Genomic DNA, 18,977 nt, shown 5'->3' with positions numbered 1-18,977 from the left:
TTTCTTCATGGAGTTGTTGCAGAGGGTGGGGAATACGGCCTGGCAACAATGCCCAGAAAACATCCACTGTTGCTGTTTGGTGAGCACCTTTCTCTAGGGAAGCCAAAGACCGCTCTTATAACCAGCCTTTGGTGAGGTGGGCCCAGGCTGCCCACCTCTGTGATCAGTAAGCTTGTGAGTGTTCCTTCCCTCCCTCCTAGACTCTGCCTATAGTTGGTGTTGTGACCCCCAACAGGAGGCTGGGACTATTAGCATAGGAATGACCTCAGCCTGAGGCCTGACACATAGAGAAGGGAAGGTATAAAGCACCGGACTTTGAGCAGGTCAGGTTCTTTGGCTGCTGCTGCTTCTCCTGGTCAGAAGCATCTTGGTAGAGGTGTGCCAAGTATCTGCCATGGCTATTTCTCCTGGGAACTGAACACATGTGACTCTGCTAGCTGGTAAACTTTCAGACCCCTCTACAGCCATGAGCAACCTTTACCAGAGCTAATAATTATCTTTTTAAAAAAATTTTTTATATTTATTTTTCCCTTTTGTTGCCCTTGTTTTTCATGTTGTTGTAGTTATTATTGTTGTTGTCATCGTTGTTGGATAGGACAGAGAGAAATGCAGAGAGGAGGGGGAGAGAAAGATAGACACCTGTAGACCTGCTTGACCGCTTGTGAAGTGGCTCCTCTGCAGGTGGGGAGCCGGGGGCTTGAACCGGGATCCTTCTGCCGGTCCTTGTGCTTTGCGCCACATGTACTTAACCTGTTGTGTTACTACCCGACTCCTGATAATTGTTTATCTTGTGGGACTAGACTTTTGATAACTATACTCAGACTTTATGGACCTAGCGTACTCTTAACCCTTGATGATAAATGCTTATTTTGCCTTTTACCTGTTTCACCCTAATAAACCTTGTATTGTTTAAATCAGTTCCCAGCTCCACACTGTGAATCCTTTTATGCACCACAGCAGCCCCCCAACCCCTTTTTTAAGTTAAATAACAAGTTGGGGGATGGGGGATCATCTGAGAGCCTCTCTCCTCTTCATGAGTCATACAACCACTGCTCAAGTCTTGTTTGCATGTACCTCACTTAGAGAAGAAAGATGAAATGGAGCTAGGCGATGGTGTACCTGATTGAGGGCACAGGACCTGGGTGCGAGACCCCCGGTCCCCACCTGCAGGAGGAAAGCCTTGTGAGTCGTGAAGCAAATGAATTGAAAAAAAAAAAAGATGAAGGAGGTTAGGTGGTGGCACACCTGGTAGAGCACACACAGTCACAGTGTATGAGGACCTGGGTTCAAGCTCCAGTCCCCACCTACAGGTGGTGAAGCAGTCCCACAGGTATCTCTTTCCCTATCTCCCCCTTCCCTCTCAATTTCTGTCTCTATCCTAAATAAATTATCTTATTTCTTTCAATTTTCATTTATTTATTGAATAGAGACAGCTAGAAATCGAGAGGGAAGGAGGAGACAGACACCTGCAGCCCTGCTTCACCACTTGCAAAGCTTTCTCCCTGCAGGTAGGGACTGGGGTCTCAAGCTCAGGTCCCTGCATTGTAATGTGCACTCAACCAGGTGTACCACTACCTAGGCCCTATTTTATTTTAATTTTTTGTCTCCAAGGATATCACTGGGATTCAGTGCCAGCACAGTATAAATTCAGTGCTCCTGGAGACCGTTTTTCCCATTTTATTGGCTAGGATAGAGAGAAATTGAGAGGGGAGAGGGAGAAAGACAGACCTGCTGACCTTCTTCACCACTTACAAAGCATCCTCCTTGCAGGTGAAGACCAAGGGGCTTGAACACAGATCCTTGTGCTGGATCTTGCACTTAGTACTATGTGCTCTTAACTGGGTGCATCACTGCCCAGCCCCCTAATAAAGTAAGAAAAAAGAAAGATGATTCCCAAGATATGTAGGTCCTGCCAGTGATGACATGTGACCCTGGCCCTGTCTGCAAACTACTAGGTCCTAAAGAGTATTCTGGGTGGTGGTGAGGAGTCCTCATAACAGTGCAGAGGGTCTGGGCAGGAAGGCTTGTCTTGGATGTGAATGCTGGCTCCTATCCTCCAGTGCAGGTGAATCTAGGAGTCCTTATCATCTATCTTGGGGTCTCTGGGACAGTCTGGCTCATGCTGATTAGCAGAAGATGGTGCCTGTGCTCAGTCTAGTCAGGAGTATGAGGAGCAAGGGAGCTACTTGCAGAAAGATACTGTCATTTCTTTATTTTTATCCCTGTCAGAATTGGGAGTGGATCATGACAGGCACTGACCCTCAACTTCACACCAAATGGAAAGGTATGTGTGGTGAGACATGGTCAGGAATCCTGGGATGTCTAATGCCCACTGCCAAGGACACAAGGGTGGTGGGCACCACCCCAAACAATGAGGTTTCCTGGGGATGCCTGGACCTCTAGGGGAGAATGGTCCGAGCACAATCTTAAACCATCTGCCCCCAGTCTCTGGGGAGAGGCAGACTGTCATTGAATCCAGAAGAAGCTGGCTAGTGTTTACCATCAGAGAATGGGCAAGATGAGAACCAGTTAGGTTTACAGCTCCGTTGGCCTGCTAGGCTGGACTGAGCTGTCCCTCAGTGGTTTGCTTGCACAACTGGGAGGAGCCTGTAGTTCTGGCTTTCTTGCCTAGGATCTGTCACAGAGCCTGAGTCAAGAAAGAGAAGTTTGTTTCCTGGAAGCTGATCCAGTTCAGCCCCTTCTGCAGGAACAGATGTGAAAGAGGGAGTGTTGGGTTGAATTTCAGTCCTGGGGGTGGGGGAGTTCCTGTTCTTGTCCACTACTTGCCCAGGGCCCCGCGGGGCAGCAGCTCCACGTAGCTCAGTGCACTCTGCAGTGAGGTCAGACAATAGCCTTCCTCTCCAATCAGGTACCTGCAAGGAGGAGGGCACAGACAGCCTGTCACCTGAAGGGGATTCAGGGAGGCGCCCAGAGTGGGAAGGGGCTTCTGTCCTCATGGGGGAGGACTAGAAGACTGAGGTCCCACAGCTATTGTCAGGAAGGCTGGTGGTGAGGTGGGCCTGCCAGGTGTATGAGAGCGCCCATTCCCCAGCTGATACTGCTCAAGGCACAGTCCTCAGCCTGTGTGCGTGATACACTGTTGGCCCCCACACTGGTCCAACGTAGCCTGGGGCTCCTACCCTTCATGGATGAACTCCTCCAGGGCTGCACACTCCGATACAAGTTGGGGTAGGCCACTTCTCAGCACCACGAAGGACAGGATGGGCAGCAGATCATCAGCACCACTGTCGGCAGAGGTGAGTAGGTGGGTTGAGCTGCTCAACCCCCCAAATTTCCACAGCTCCCCAGCTTTGCTCCGGGCCACCCTTCTTGCACCCTTTTAGCCTACCCATACTAGGGGCTGGAGTGGATTCAGGTTCCCCTCTCTGGGAGAGTGGAGTGGAGGGACACTTCTCTGGGGCTGGGGCCAAGAGTGCATCTAGGAAGAGCATTGCTCAGTATCAGCAGTTGGGCTGGAAGAGTGGGAAAGCATGGTCCCTTCATGGGGGTTGTTGTGCTCTTCTCCAGAACCAGCTCTGTGAGGCTGAAACCAAGTAGGTGGTCTCTGTAAGTTGTCCTACCCATGCCCTCCCAGGCCCAGCACCCAGGCTTACATGGCAGCAGCACTGGGCTGGGGTCCAGCCTCAGGGACAGCCTCATGGGCCCGGAAATATTCCTCAGCACAGGCACAGAGGACTCGGAGTGCTCTCACTGGGAACAGAGTGTGCCTTCAGGTGGAGGACCAGACAGCTTCTAGGCACTGCCTAGCCCTTCAAGTGCATGTGGACAGAGCCAGTCAGTGCTTCCAGATACTGCCCCCTAGCCCTTCTGTCCCATGGATACACCCCATGTGACAAGAGGATCTGCACCAGAAGTCAACACACATGCTCTAAGTCACCCACTAAGATTAACCTTGTCTTACATACTCATGTTCAACTTCCCTCCTCCCAAATCACAGGCTCTCGTCACTTCCCCCCCCCTCTTCAAACCCCCCCCCACTATTATACCTCTTTCCCACCATCCTCACCTATACACCCTAGCTTTTTCTGGGGACAGCTCTCCAGAACCAGCAGCCCCAGCTCCTGGACTGCTGCATGGTAGGGGTACAGTCCAGCTCCCGAGGCCTCAGGGCCCCGCGGGAGAAGCTTAGCTGAGATGCCTATGGCTGTGGGGGTCGCATTCCTGTAGAGCTCCATGCTTCGGTTCAAGGCAGCCTCCCGCAGGCGGTGCACATTCCTGGGGCAGAGAGAGGGTAGGCTCATTTTGGGCCTGAGGATCCTGCCCCAGGGGCAGAAGCTACCCTGGGGAAAACTGGTCAAGCTCTGAGTGGCAAGACAGTGGGTGTAGCCTGACCCACAAACAGAAAAACCTGAGAAGCACCTCAGCCAGCACTGACCAGAACATGCCTGAAATGAGTCAGCCTGAGGTGAGTCAGCTGAGAGGCGGCACAGTAGGATCTCATGCAGAAGATAAAGACTAGACTTTTGTTCTTAGACTCTAAGAACAAAACAGTGGTCACCAGAAGGGAAGGGGATGTGAGGTGGGTAAATGTATGGAAGTGGTCAGTTGTAGAGAAACTGGACCTTGAATGATGAGTCTAAACAGATGACAAGAAACTGCTCAGCTGAAACCCATCTAAAGTCATACCTCAGTGTGAGAAGTTAATAGAAAGAGCAGGCCCCTGAGCCGGGTGGTACCTGTAAAGGGCCAGCAGCAGGGGCCACAGTGGAGAGAAGAAAGGCTCCTCAATGCAGGCTAAGCAGCGGTCCTTGGAGGCAGCCGTGTTCAGGCCTTCGAAAGCCAGAAGCATCAGCGAGAGCAGCCTATCTGCCAGAGCACAGTCGAGCATAGTGGTGCTGGGAGCAACTGGGCCTTCTAGCCCTGCTGGCAGCCCCAATAGGTTATCCCCCAGCCAGCCTGGGCATCTCAGAATGCCCTTCACCTGCTACCCCCTTTAAAAAAAAAAAAAAACAGAATTCCAGGAGTCGGGTGGTAGCGCAGCAGGTTAAGTACACGTGGTGCGAAACGCAAGGACTGGCATAAAGTTCCTGGTTTGAGCCCCCAGTTCCCCACCTGCAGGGGAGTCACTTTACAGGTGGTGAAGCAGGTCTGCAGGTGTCTATCTTTCTCTCCTCCTCTGTCTTCCCCTCCTCTCTCCATTTCTCTCTGTCCTAACAACAACAATATCAATAACAACAATAACTACAACAACAATAAAAAACAATGGCAGCAAAAGGGAAAATAAATAAATAAAAATTTATATATATAAAAGTCAACCTTAAAAAAAAAAAAGTCAGAATTCTGCCTTCTTCACCTCTAGCAGAGAGGGGAAAGTAACAGGTAGTGGGTTGGTGAGGCTTGAATGGGGCTTTGCCAGGCCCCCTCCGCTCACTTCAGTCACCTCTTCCTGCACAAGGGGCCTCGGTCCAGTGTAGATAACTGGGGTCCTGCTTACTCCTCCATGGGCCTCATAGATTCATACCCCATTCTACTGAGGGGTCAAGGAGATAGGCCTAAGTGAGAGGACATTGAACCTCTTTCTAAAAGAGGTTTGTACACCAAACTGGAAACATGGATAATTTTTAGAAGCATATCTGAAAAAAAAATCTGAGATACAGGGCAGTGGAGCCTCCTTAGTGAGAACAAATCTGACTAGGGCCTGGCTCTCAGAAAAACTGGAAAGCCTCCCATCTTGCAAGTGACTTTGTAGTCACTTTTCACCCTAAACCCCAGCTTTTAGGAAGCCCATGTGCTAACTTTTTTTTTTCCTTTTTCTTCTTCTCCAAATAGAAGGTAAAAGACAGAGAGGGAGAGAAGGAGAAGCAGAGAGAGAAAGAGACACAGACACCACAGCACTGCTTCACCACTCATGAAGCTTCTCCTTTGTGAAGTGCTGCCATGTGGTGGCCAGGGACTTGAATCCTGGTCCTTGCACATGGTAAAGTGTGTGCTCCACCAGGTGAGCCATCTCCCAGCCCTCTTATTTTTTTTTGCCTCCAGGGTTATTGCTGGGGGTCAGTGCCTGCACCATGAATCCACTGTTCCTGGAGGCCATTTTTCCCCCTTTTGTTGCCCTTATTGTTGTAGCCTTGTTATGGTTATTATTGTTGCTGTTGATATTGTTTGCTGTTGGATAGGACAGAGAGAAATGGAGAGAGGAGGGGAAGACAGAGAGGGGAAGAGAAAGACAGACACCTGCAGACCTGCTTCACTGCCTGTGAAGCGACCCGCCTTCAGATGGGTAGCCGGGGGCTCAAACTGGGGTCCCTATGCCAATCTTTGCGCTTTGTACCACGTGTGCTTAACTGGCTGTGTTACCACCCGACCCCCCTCCCAGCCCCTTCTACACTCTTTCAAAATGCAATTTGCTTGGGCTGGAGATAAGACATAATGGTTATACAAAAGACTTTCATGCCTAAGACTTTCTGTCTCTCTTACCCCCTTTCTCTCTCCTTTCCTCCCTATATCTCTTTCTGTCTCTCCCTGCCCATATCTGTATCTCTCATTAAAACAAGTAATTAAAAAACAAACGGAAGTCAGGGGGGTAGCACAGCAGGTTAAGTGTACATGGCACGAAGCACAAGGACCAGTGTAAGGATCTTGGTTCGAGCCTTGGCTCCCTACTTGCAGGGGCATCGCTTCACAAGCAGTGAAGCAGGTCTGCAGATGTCTATCTTTCTCTCCCCCAATCTTTCTTCCTTTCCTCTCTCCATTTCTCTGTCCTATCCAACAATGATGACATCAGTAGCAACAACAATAATAACTACAACAACAATAAAAGCAAGTGACCCAGGAAATGGCACAGTTAATAAAGTATTGGGCTTATAAGCATGAGATCCTGAGTTCAAAGATACTCTGGTTCTCTCTCATACAAATAAATAAATAGTAATTAAAAAAAAAATAAGTAAGTGGTTCGGGAGGTGGCGCAGTGGTAAAGCTTTGGACTCTCAAGCATGAGGTCCTGAGTTTGATCCCCAGCAGCACATGTGCCAGAGTGATGTCTGGTTCTTTCTCTCTCCTCCTATCTTTCTCATAAATAAATAAAATCTTTAATATATATATATATATATATGTATACATATATATGAAAATAAAAATAAAAACAACAAGGGCAACAAAAGGGAAAAAATATATTAAAAAAAAAAAAGGCAGAAGGGGCCGGGTAGTGGTACACCAATTGAGTACACATATCACAATCAACACAATCATTGCACAAGGTCCAGAGTGGGGAGACAACAAAATGATTCTGCAAAAGACTTTGATGCCTGAGGCTCTAAAGTTCCAAGTTTTTTTTTCAAAGACTTTCTTTTTTAAAAAAATATTTATTGGGAGTCAGGCGGCAGCGCAGCGGGTTAAGCGCACGTGGCGCAAAGTGCAAGGATCGACATAAGGATCCCAGTTCGAGCCCCCAGCTCCCCACCTGCAGGGGAGTCGCTTCACATGAGGTGAAGCAGGTCTGCAGGTGTCTATCTTTCTCTCCCCCTCTCTGTCTTCCCCTCCTCTCTCCATTTCTCTCTGTCCTATCCAACGACAACGACGTCAATAATAACTACAACAATAAAACAACAAGGACAACAAAAGGGAATAAATATAAAAAAATTAAAATATATATATTTATTTATTCCCTTTTGTTGCCCTTGTTGTTTTATTGTTGTAGTTATTATTGTTGTTGTTACCATTATTGTTGGATCGGACAGAGAGAAATGGAGAGAGGAGGGGAAGACAGAGAGGGGGAGAGAAAGACAGACAACTGCAGACCTGCTTCACCACTTGTGAAGCAACTCCCATGCAGGTGGGGAGCCAGGGCTCTAACCCGGATCCTTATGCCAGTCCTTGCGCTTTGCACCATGTGCGTTTAACCGGCTGCTCTACCACCAGACTCCCAGAAGTCCCAGGTTTAATCTGCAACACCACCCTACACTAGAACTGAGCAGTACTCTGTTGTCTCCCTCTCCCCGTCTCTGTATCTCTCATCACGTAAATAAAAGTATTAAAAAATGCACAAGCCTCTGGTTCAAGCTCCTGGTTCCCATCTGCAGGAGGGAAGCTTCACAGTGAAAACGTGTCTCTATCTCTCTATCTTCCCTTTTTCTCTCAATTTCTCTGTCTCTACCCAAAGTAAATAAATAAATAAGGCTTCCTGTAGTCAGAGGCATTGCCACTGACTTTCCCAAGAGCATAAAGGATGAGCCTACCTTGAGGAACATACCCAGGGCAGACCCTGCAGGTCTAGCTTCTTCCCTAGACCACCCCCCAGTGACAGACTCTCCCACCTCTCACCAATCGCATTGTGAATGTCCCTCACGGTGCTCTTCAGCTGCTCCAGCATAGGTTCCTGCACCCCTGGGGGCTGGGGGTGAGGCTGTCCCCCAGAGGCCCGGCTCCACCGCTCAGAAGTTGCCAAGAACTGTTCTAGGTCTTCAAAGGAACTGTCCTTGTCCAGGGAGCGGGATGGGGTGTCAGCCAGGGTTGAGGGGGTCCCCGCTGGGCTGTCATCTGTCCTGTGCTCCGTGGGGTCAGGCTGGAGTGGGGGCTGGGGGGGACTGGAGGGGGGCACATCAGAGGGCCGAGGGACAATGGGCTCTGGGGGTGATGGCATGCAGTGCAGACTCTGGGATGGCCGGAGTCGCCGACATCCAGGAGCCGGCATCACATCAGCATCAGGGGGCAGGGAACCGCTGACCAGTGGGTAGAGCACTCGGTACACTGAGCACTGGAGCTTCCGCAGCAGCTGTGAGATGGGGTGGTCGGGAACGCTGCAGGGACAAGAATGGGCTGGGAACTCTGGTTCTTCCCAACAGAGGGCTAAGGGAGGCAGTCTACTTGCTGGACTCTAGCCCCTTCCCCAGTCTCATCCTGATGTCACCCACCAAGAGATGGCAAAGGGATATGGCAGTCTAACTGACACACCCCAGAAGAAGACCACCAAACACTGAGGCCACCAAGGCAGGGATAAGGTGCTTGTTTGCGCCTACAGTCCCTACCCACGCTCCATCTAACACTGCGCTCCCTTACCATTTTCATCTCCAGGCTAGGGGGAACAGAGGGGGCAGAAGTCTTGGGTACCTGAATAGGTGAGAGACCAGGCTGGTCACCAGTGACAGATCCCCTGGGTTTCTCTTGAGCTTGGCCCTCCAGGTCTTGGGCCAGTCCTATAGAACAAGAGACCTTGAAGGAGAGCACCCCTACAAGGGATAAACTGCCCCTCTTATTGCACTACAGCTGTTCCCCAGAAGACAAGCCCCTTACTGCCCAAGCCCTCCCAGGGGTCCTGCAAGAACACCACAGTGGGGAAGACTGGAGCACCCTGGCCCCAACTGCTGGACCTGTACTGGACTCACATGGTCCTGTTCATATTCGAGGATGGCTGCATAGAGGGTTCGCTGTTCTCGCTCCTCTGGAGTCATGGCAACCTGGGTGCAGAACCTCCTGGGGCAGGATGGGCTGGGGCTTTAGGGTTGGTGGGTGGTGGGAGGGACCCCTCCACTCCACTGCCTGAAGGAGACTCACCTATTGGCAGCTTCCTGGAGCCTCAGGCGGCGTTCCTCCATCTTTCTCTGCAGCTAGGGCAGGGTTAAGGTGTCCAGGGATGTGGGGCTCCAGGGATAGGGTGCAGTGGCTGGTGGGAGGCTGGAGAGCAGGCTGTGGGTGCTGGGGGATGGGCAAAGCCTGTGCAAAGGCTCAGAGAGGGAGAGGTCAAGGTTGCCCCACTAAACATCACCCACTGCTGTGAACTTATTCTCAACCCACCCCTTACTTACTCCTTCAAGGTCACTACCCCTTGGACACCTAGGGTGGACAGAAAGGATACTGTCTCTTCCCGGGCTTTGGCGATCACCAGGTTCTCCATCATCTGCCGCTGCAGAGACAGGGTCTAGGAAGGAAAGGTGGGAATAAAGCTTCTTTCTCCTCTTCCCTCCCCTGAACCCTCCTCAATGGCACTCACCAAGGATGTCTTCTGCATAGCCTGGCTGGGGTCCAGACGGGCCATCCGAGCCTCATATGCAGCCTTCAGCTTCTGATTCTGCATGGAGGCTTCTTCCAGGGGTGTCAGCTCCCTACAAATGGTGACAGGCTGTTGTCCAGGCATAAGGAATATGCTGGTGACCTCAGGGTACCTCTGGTCTCTCTCAATCTCTCTTTTGTTTTTATTTATTTATTTACCAGAGCACTGCTCAGCTCTGGTTTATGGTGGTGTGAGGGATTGAACCTGGGACTTTGGAGCCTCAGGCATCAGTCTTTTTGTATGAACATTATGCTATCTACCCCATCCTCTCTTTTGCTTTTAATTTTTAAAATTTATTTTCCCTTTTATTGCCCTTTATTTTTATTGTTGTTGTAGTTATTATTGTTGTGGTTTTTGATGTCATTGTTGTTGGATAGGGCAGAGAGAAATGGAGAGAGGAGGGGGAAGACAGGGGGAAGAGAAAGAGACACCTGCAGACCTGCTTCACTGCTTGTGAAGCAACTCCCCTGCAGGTGGGGAGCTGGGGGCTTGAACCGGGATCCTTATGCTAGTCCTTGCGCTTCACACCACATGCGCTTAACCCGCTGCACTACTGCTGGACCCCCTTCTCTTTTGTTTTTAAAGAGAACCAGCACATCACTTTGGCATATGGGATACTAGGGATTGAATTTAGGACCTCATATTTGAGAGTCCAACACTTTATCCACTGTACTACCTCCTGGACCTTCCTGATCTCTCTTGAGACCCAAAGGTAAAGACATAGTGACAGGGCAGGCTGGAATAGTAATGGATTGAAGTGGAGTGGGCTGGTCTGGACAGAACTGTCCTGGGAAAATGGGCCTGGTATTATTAGATCTGACTTCTGGAGAGAAGCTGGGTATCAGGCTCTTAATACAGAACTGGTGGTATGTGTTTGGCAACATGGGAAACTTTTTAAAGGCACCATGTGCGTCAACAGCTATGTTAGCTTGCAACCTGTAAAATGAAGAATCATGTACTCCATAAAGCCACCTGCCAGCTGAGCTCCTGGTCACATAGGCCTGGCTTTGGGCCAGGAGGTTGCTGAGGAGGGAAGTTTGTCTGTGATGAATGTCTTCAAACTTGTTTTTTTATTAAAATAACCACTGTTATTTTAAAATAAGTTTTTGGTAGGTCTGTTGCTATTGTTCCATCAGAGTTTCTTTTATACTACTGGGGCTTGGAGCCTGTACAATGAATCCACTGTTCCTGGTGGTCATTTTTTCCTTTATTTTTATTTATTTTATTTTTTTAAAATTTTGATAGGACAGAGAGAAATTGTGAGGAGGGGGGAGATAAAGAAGAAGAGAGAAAGACACTGCCTCACTGCTTGTGAAGTTTCCCCCTGCAGGAGGGGATCGGGGGCTTGAACCTGGGTCCTTGTGCATAGTAATGTGTGCGCTCAAACAGGTGTGCCCCTGCCCAGCCTTGTATACTGTTTTTAAATATTTATTTTTTATGAAATAGATAGAATGGGGGAATTGAGAGAGTGAATGAGCATTCAATGCTAGGAATTAAACTGGGTCTCTGGGACCAGGTGGTGGCACACTTGATTAAGCACACACAGTAAACTGGGTCTTGGGCATACAAGTGCTATGCTTTTCCTTGCTACTCATAATATCTTGTGTTTGCTTAAATTTAACTGTGTAACAGCCATTTAAGAAAGTTGAAGGTACTTTTCTCAAGAGAGAATTTATATTTGCTCCTTTCTTCCTTTTCTTTCTTCTTCCTCCTACTTTTTCATTTTTCTTTTCTTAATTACATTTTTTATTGTTGTAGTTATTATTGTTGTTATTATTGATGTCATTGTTGTTGGATAGAACAGAGAGAAATGCAGAGAGGAAGGGAAGACAGAGAGGGGGAGAGGAAGAGACACCTGCAGACCTGCTTCACCGCTTATGAAGTGACTCCCTTGCAGGTGGGAAGCCAGGGGCTCGAACTGGGATCCTTATGCTGGTCCTTGTGCTTTGTGCCACCTGTGCTTAACTTTTTAAAAAAATATTTTATTTATTAATGAGAAAGGAGGAGAGAGAGAAAGAACTAGACATCACTCTGGTACACGTGCTGCCAGGGATTGAACTCAGGACCTCATGCTTGAGAGTCCAATGTTTTATCCACTGTGCCACCTCCTAGACCACAACATTTTTCTTTTTTAAACCAGCAATTGTGCAGTCCTGGCTATTGGTAGTGCCAGATACTGAACCTGGAAATCTTCTGAATACAAGCCCTGTGTTTTACTATTTCACTATCTCCCTGGTGCTATATTTGTTTCTGCCAAGCACAACAGTATTTCTATTCTGGGATCCAATTTAACTAAGTTCAGCATGGTTAGCTCACTTTGCCAGGCCTCCAAACCCATGCTCAGCCCACCTTCCAGTGTGCCCCTTCTTACTTCTTAGAGCTTTGTGACTTGACAGTTTGAAGCTTCTGGAAGATCTCAGGTGGCAGAAAGGGAGAAAGCTTCCCCCCTTCATCAGAGTATACCCGGCGGTGTCGGCTGGTAGGTGAGGGGACTGCAGCAGTCACTGGCCCAACTGGCTTTGGGTGTGGTTTCTCTGCAAGACCTGTCAAGTCCAGAGTCAGCACAGAGGGGCTTCATGACACAAAGGAGATACAGGAAAACCTGGTGAGTACAGGGCTCCATATTTCACCCTCCTCTGTTGACCCACCAAGCTTTGTTGCTGTTGACTGGGCCCTCTCCAGGCACTGCTCTGCCAGCTTGAGCATTCTTGAGGTGTCGGGGGAAATGCCTTCCCCAGCTTCTAGGGAGCAAGAGACAAGAATGCTCATTATCACTTCTGTCACTAATCAGAGGCAGTGAAGCAGGTCTGCAGGTCTGCAGGTCTGCAGGTGTCTGTCTTTCTCTCCCCCTCTCTGTCTTCCCCTCCTCTCTTCATTTCTCTCTGTTCTATCCAACAACGATGACATCAATAACAATAAGTACAACAACAATGAAAAACAACAAGGGCAACAAAAGGGAAAATAAATTAATTAATTAAAATAAAAAAGATAATAATGTGGTTCATATACTGGTGGAGACTGAGTTCAGGACTTTATGCTTGAAAGTTCAACTCCTTTTAAAATTTTTTTGATATATATATTTGTATTTATTTATTTACTAGAGTACTGCTCTGGCTTATGGTGGGGCAGGGGAATTGAACCTGGGACCATTGATACTTCAGGCATCAGTCTTTTTGCATAACCATTTGTTGGTATGCTTTAAAAACCCCTCTGTTTCATTTGGTTTAATCCCCTCTGCATTCTATTTACATAACACTGTATTCTATTTACATAACCTCTGTTAACAAGCACCACCCTCCCTCCAGGGCATTGGTGGTTCAGTGGTAGAATTCTCACCTGCTCCACCCCTCTCCTTGTCATACCCTGATTTTCACCAGTTACTTTTCTCTCCACCCTCTCTGAGTCGCATCCTGTTCCCACCCTACTGGGCTAGTATATTTATAAGGACAAGATTGTTTTTAGTAGTTAGTTTAGCTTAGCTTGGTATAGATTGCGCTGCGTCCTGCATGAATAAAGAGATACTGCGTACAACCCAGCCATGAATCCCGGGTCGTCTGTTACCTGCCCATGAAGCCAGCCCGTCGAAAACAACAACCATTATGCTATCTCTCCAGCCATCCTTTTTAAATTTTTTAATTCCTACCAGAGCACTGCTCATCTCTGGTTTATGATGGCACTGGGAATTGAACCTGGGAACTAAGAGCCTCATGCATAAGTCATTTGCATAACCATGTCTCCCCAGCCCGAGAGCTTAATTCCTTATCCACTGTTCCACGTCCTGGGTTATAGCCCCTATTCCCTTTACCATCTATCCCTCCTGACCCTGTTTTAGCCAGTGCAACTGCCCTCACTCCCCACCACATCATGTCCTTCCTTGAGGGCTCCCAACCCTCTCAGGGCCTCTCTCTGGAACACCCTTCGGCCCTATCCCAGTCCTCAAGCTTGGTGTGCTCACAGCTTGATTGAGCTGTGGCCCCTGGAGGGCTTGTCCTGATGGTTCACCATTCTGACAGCTGTGATCCTCTGTCCACTGGGCTTTGAACATCTCAAACTGGAAGTAGTCACTATGATACTGTCTATTTTTCTCTTCTTTCTTCTTCCTCTTCCACTTCCTGCTTCTCCTTCCACTCTTCTCCTCTTCCTCCTCCTCCTCCCTCCTCCCTAGGGCTTGGTGCTGGCACTATGAATCCACTGCTCCACTGGTGGCCATTTTTGGATAGGACAGAGAGAAATTGAGAGGAGAGGGAGAGATAGAAAGGGAGAAAGAGGGAGAAAGATAGATAGACACCTGCAGACCTGCTTCACTGCTCTTTTTTTTAAAATTTTTTATTTATTTTATTTTTGAGAGAGATTCAGAGAGAGAGACACACACACACACAGAGAAATACCAGAGCACTGCTCAGCTCTGGCTTATGGTGGTGCGGGGGATTGAACCTGGGACTTAGGAGCCTCAGGCATGAGATTCTGTTTGCATAACCATTATGCTACCCCCCCAACCCCTTCACTGTTCTTGAAGTATCCTCCCTGCAGGTAGGGAGCCAGGGGCTTGAACCTGGATCCTTGCACAGTTCTTTGTGCTTCATACTATGTGTGTTTAACCAGGTACACCACTGCACAGACCCCATGATGCTATCTATTTCTCCCTCTGTCTATCCCTGTCCACCACTGCCCCGCCCCAGTGACCCTGCACTGTCCTCTCCATCCATGCTGTCCCTTGCATCCTTATAGTCTCTTACCCATTCCCTTTGCTGTTCCCTCCACCAGCACTCCTATAATTATCCCTTTGCTCTAGGGGATCACCAACTGCCCCCCCCACACACACACACAACAAGTCCTATCAGGTCCACAGTTCAAGGGTATCCCCAAGCCCTGCTTCTTCCCTGTAGGTTCCTCCTGGAAGATCAGCTTTTGTGCTGGCCTATCCCTACAAAGCCTCCATGAGCTACCCTTCAGGCCAAAAGGTTCCCAGTGTCACACAAGCCACTGACACTTGCACTTCCATGTGCCCATCTCATCATGCCACCATTCTGAACTGGATTCAGGGTCTGGTTTGGTCAGGTCCCAGCCCATCTCCATTCTTGACAGTCCTGCTCTTCCTGTTCTAGACAAAGGGGATAATGTACTCACTTTCCTCTTACCACCAAATAGATACACAGGCTACACAAGGGCTGGGACCCACCAAGGGCTGTGCTGTCCACGTGTGCCTAGCAGGAGAAGGACAACTGGACTAGAACAGTACCTTTAGTGACTTCCACTTCTTCCAGTAGCACCTGGGAGATGTAGTGGATGCTCCTCAGGTATTCTGCATATGCCTCCTGTGTCCCAGAAAAGAAACAGTGGGTTCAGCCCAGCAGAAGTCAATGATTTCATCCTGCCTGGGTCCAGAGTAGGAAACAGGGAGTGAGGGTGCTACTTCTCTGATAGTTCTGAGATACCTAGCCTGATGGTTAGCCCAGAACTCCTGCGGGTCTAATGGGGGTCATCCTGCCTCAACCAGAGAGTACCCTTGTCAGAGTTGAAGGCAGCCAGCTAGGCCTTCCTCTCTAAAGGCCTGTCTCTCCAGTAAAGGAAGGAACTGAGAGTTGCATTCAGTGGACACAGGGAAGCAATCTTGGCAGCTGTTATTTGTGCACTTTTCCTTCCTGTGTGACTCGAGAACTATTAACTAACTCAGTGCCTTAAAATATTTCCTGGGAGGGAGGTTAATGAGGGAAAGATGTTGCAGAGCCACTTTCTGGTTTAGCTTCTGGAACTCCCTTTCCCGAGCCCCAGAGGAAATTTCCCTGTCCATGCTAGGCCTTCTGCCACCACTCAGGGGCAGGTGAAGAATGAGACTTAAATGGACCAGGTGGTGTCACAGCTGGTTGAGTGCACATGTTACAATGCACAGAAGACCGGGTTCGAGCCCCTGGCCCCCACTTGCAGGGGGAAAGCTTTATGAGTGAAGCAGTGCTACAGGTGTCTGTTTCTCCCTCCCTAACAAATCCTTCCCTCTCCATTTCTAGCTGTCTCTATCCAATAAATAAATAAAGAAAATAATAATAATAAATAATAGGATTTAACGCAGCGGGGGGGGGGGTTGTGCTATGTTGTGTCGCATCCCAGCTCCCATCACCTCATAGAAAAGCATTTGTGGGGAGTCATGTGGTGGTAGCACAGCAGGTTAAGCTCATGTGGCGCAAAGCACAAGGACCAGTGTAAAGACCAGCTGCCCCCAGCTCCCCACCTACTGGGGAATCACTTCACAAGCAGTGAAGCAGGTCTGCAGGTGTCTATCTTTCTCTCCCTCTCTCTGTCTTCCCCTCCTCTCTCCATTTCTCTCTGTCCTATCCAACAACAATGACATCAATAATAACTACAACAATAAAACAAGGGCAACAAAAAGGGAATAAATAAATATTTTTAAAAAATAAAGAAAGAAAAGCATTTGTGGGAGAAAGATAAATTTTGATGGGGGCACCAGCCGGACCTGGGTGACCAGAGTGGGGGAGGGCAGGGCCAGTGGACTTTCGGGGGCGGGGCGGGGACCCCGGGCAGCGGCTCTGCAGGGTCCCCGATCTTCTCGCTGGTCACAGACAGTCGGCGCTGACCTTCGCGGGGTTCGCCCCTTCCAGGTCTGCCTTGCCCGCCTGCACTTGCCCAGGCCCCCGGGGGTCTGCTCGCTCCCCGCAGACTGCAGCCGCCAGCTCGCAGGCGGACCCCTCCGAGCGCCTGCGGGTCCTGCCGCGCCCCCGCCCCGCTCTCGGCCGGCGCCCCCTGCTGCCTCACCCGAGGCCGGTTGCCGGCGTCCAGCTCCAGGGCTCGGTTGGCCAGCTTCATGGCGCCCTGCAGCGGCCTAGCCGCGCCGTCCCCGGCCGCAGCCGCCATAGCGCGGGGCGGGGCGGGGCAGCAGCCGCCGAGACGCGGGCTGGGCAGTCCTGTCCCGGAACGCTTCGCGCAGGTCTGCAAGAGCATCGGGCTGCCGGAAGGAATCGGACCGAGATGAGCGCACTTCCGGAAAGAGCGAGGACGGCCAAGGCGCACGTCCAGCGGCTCGGCCGCGGTGCGCGGACCTGCAGGACGGAAGTCCGGCTGCAGAGCGCTCGCTCCGTCTCCTCACGCGGCACCACAAACGTGTAAGTGCAACTGCCGGCGCTCGCGCCCCGAGTCTCCGACCTGCGCCCCGGGAAGCTCGCGCCTCGGGCCCTCGGGCTGCCCGCCTCGCCCCGCCCCTCGTGACCGGACTCTTTTCTCTCAGCCTAGCGGAGCCGCGGGACTGAAGCGGGACTCGAGCGGGCTAAGCGGCCGGATCCGGCAGTCCAGCCGAGTTCGGGCCCAGTTGTGCTGAACACCGGGCCGAGCAGGGCCGCTTCCTGCCTACGGGGCCGAGGCCCGGGCGGCGACAGCAACTGGGGTTGCGACCCGGGTAGCGGTGGGCTTAGTGCGGAGGGGCGGCGACGGCCTGGCGCGGCGGTGTGGACACCAGGCCCGGAGCCCGGAGAGACCGGCGACCCCGCGACCCGGTGACCCGGTGACCCGGTGACCCTGGCGCCAAGTCTGCGAGGTGGGGAGGAGGCTGCGCGCTGAACCCTCAACCCGGGCCCCGCCGCTCACCGGGCGGGGAGGCAGGGAGGCCCCGGGCTCAGCTTCCCGACATCGAGAATCAGCATTATGCAGTGAGCCAGCGCGTTGTCTCTCCTGGAAGGTCTTTTTTTTTTTTTTTTCCCCACTTCCCTCTTTCCTCCCATCGTGTAGCTGGTGTGTGACCGAAGATGGTTCCAGATTTGCAGCTCAAGTGATTCCGTGGCTGTGTACGATGAAAGTAACATCGCAAGCTTTTTTTGTGTGTGGCATCTTAAAAAAATCTATTTACATTGGATAGAGACAGTCAGAAATCGAGAGAGATGGAGAGACACCTGCAGCACTGCTTCACCACTTGCAAACTTTTCCTCTGCAGGTGGGCACGGGGACTTGAACCTGGGCATTTGCGGACTGTAACATGTGCGTTCATACAGGTGCAACACCACCCACCCCCCAGCCTTTTCTTTTTCTCTTTTTTCTGTAGAGAGGTAGAGCGCGCTCAGAAGATCACAACATCAAAGCTTTTTTGAATGCAGTGGAAACTGGGCTTGAACTTGGGTAATGTGCATGACACAGCAGCATACTATAAGAGTGAGCTATTTTGTTGGCCCTGATAACTTTTTTTAACTTTTCCTTTTTCTGAACCACATCATTGATAAAATAATGATTTAAAAGACAAGTATTGTCACGAGTGCGATTTCCTCCCACCTCAGTCATTTTCTTTTTTTAAAAAATACTTATTTTTAAAATATATTTAAAATATTTTATTTATTTATTTATTGTAGTTATTGTTGATATCATTGTTGTTGGATAGGACAGAGAGAAATGGAGAGAGGAGGGGAGACAGAGAGGGGGAGAGAAAGATAAAATACCTGCAGACCTGTTTCACCACTTGTCCTTACACCTGACCTTGCACTTTGCGACTTTACTTATTTCTAATGAAAGAGACAGAGAAAGATACACACAGAGTTACCAGAGCACTACTAAGCTCTGGCTAATGGTGGTGCAGGGGATTGAACCTGGGACTTTGGAGCCTCAGGCATGAGAGTCTCTTTGCATAACCATTATGCTATCTTCCCTGCCCACCTGCCACTTTTCTGTTATTTCTCTCTTTTTCTTTTTTGCCATTTTTTCCCTTTTGTTGCCCTTGTTGTTTATCGATGTTATTATTGTTATTGCTGTCATTGTTGTTGGATAGGAGAGAGAGGAGAGGAAGACAGAGGGGGAAGAGACAGACACCTCCAGAACTGCCTCACCACCTGTGAAGCAACCCCCCTGCAGGTAGGGAACTGGGGGCTGGAACCAGGATCCTTATGTAGGTCCTTGCACTTTGTGCCACCTGCACTTAACCCACTGTGCTACCGCCTGACCTCCTGTATTATTTTAAAATTTTATTTTTATTTATTTATTG

The 18,977-nt window shown here is 49.9% G+C and overlaps 2 protein-coding genes across 12 annotated transcripts in view; one reads left to right on the top strand and one right to left on the bottom strand.

Annotated features, from left to right (window-relative positions):
• Positions 1-2,186: 2,186 nt before the first annotated feature.
• Positions 2,187-17,070, bottom strand: VPS9D1 (VPS9 domain containing 1). 5 transcript variants are annotated; one of them, XM_060184978.1, is made up of 15 exons: positions 16,775-17,070; positions 15,246-15,321; positions 12,655-12,747; positions 12,378-12,549; positions 9,947-10,058; positions 9,812-9,874; positions 9,511-9,563; positions 9,342-9,429; positions 9,067-9,152; positions 8,281-8,756; positions 4,698-4,881; positions 4,028-4,236; positions 3,615-3,711; positions 3,141-3,245; positions 2,187-2,873 (listed from the first exon to the last, which is right to left on the bottom strand). In XM_060184978.1, exons 1-15 carry the CDS (start codon positions 16,958-16,960, stop codon positions 2,780-2,782), a joined length of 2,094 nt encoding a protein of 697 aa, XP_060040961.1. In that variant the 5' UTR covers positions 16,961-17,070; the 3' UTR covers positions 2,187-2,779. The 5 variants fall into 5 exon arrangements, with proteins under 5 accessions (XP_060040961.1, XP_060040958.1, XP_060040960.1 ...); XM_060184975.1 differs by having other exon boundaries at positions 12,655-12,744; positions 16,775-17,048; XM_060184977.1 differs by having other exon boundaries at positions 4,698-4,791; positions 16,775-17,047.
• ZNF276 (zinc finger protein 276) overlaps positions 16,955-18,977 on the top strand; it is a 25,192-nt gene continuing 23,169 nt past the window's right edge. For 3 of the 7 annotated variants that reach the window (XM_060184986.1, XM_016191846.2, XM_016191843.2), the window contains exon 1: positions 16,992-17,121. Coding sequence is in view for 2 of the 7 variants with exons in the window: in XM_060184984.1 (XP_060040967.1) it covers positions 16,988-17,121 (134 nt within the window). In the remaining 5 variants the exon portion in view is untranslated. Of the gene's footprint in view, positions 17,122-17,243; positions 17,550-17,578; positions 17,943-18,977 lie in introns of those variants that run through there. The other 4 variants (XM_060184982.1, XM_060184984.1, XM_060184985.1 and 1 more) reach the window with 4 other exon arrangements.

This window comes from Erinaceus europaeus, chromosome 2 (assembly GCF_950295315.1).
Source record: "Erinaceus europaeus chromosome 2, mEriEur2.1, whole genome shotgun sequence".
NCBI classification, from domain to species: Eukaryota; Metazoa; Chordata; class Mammalia; order Eulipotyphla; family Erinaceidae; genus Erinaceus; species Erinaceus europaeus.
This window is presented reverse-complemented; position numbering and strand designations above follow the sequence as displayed.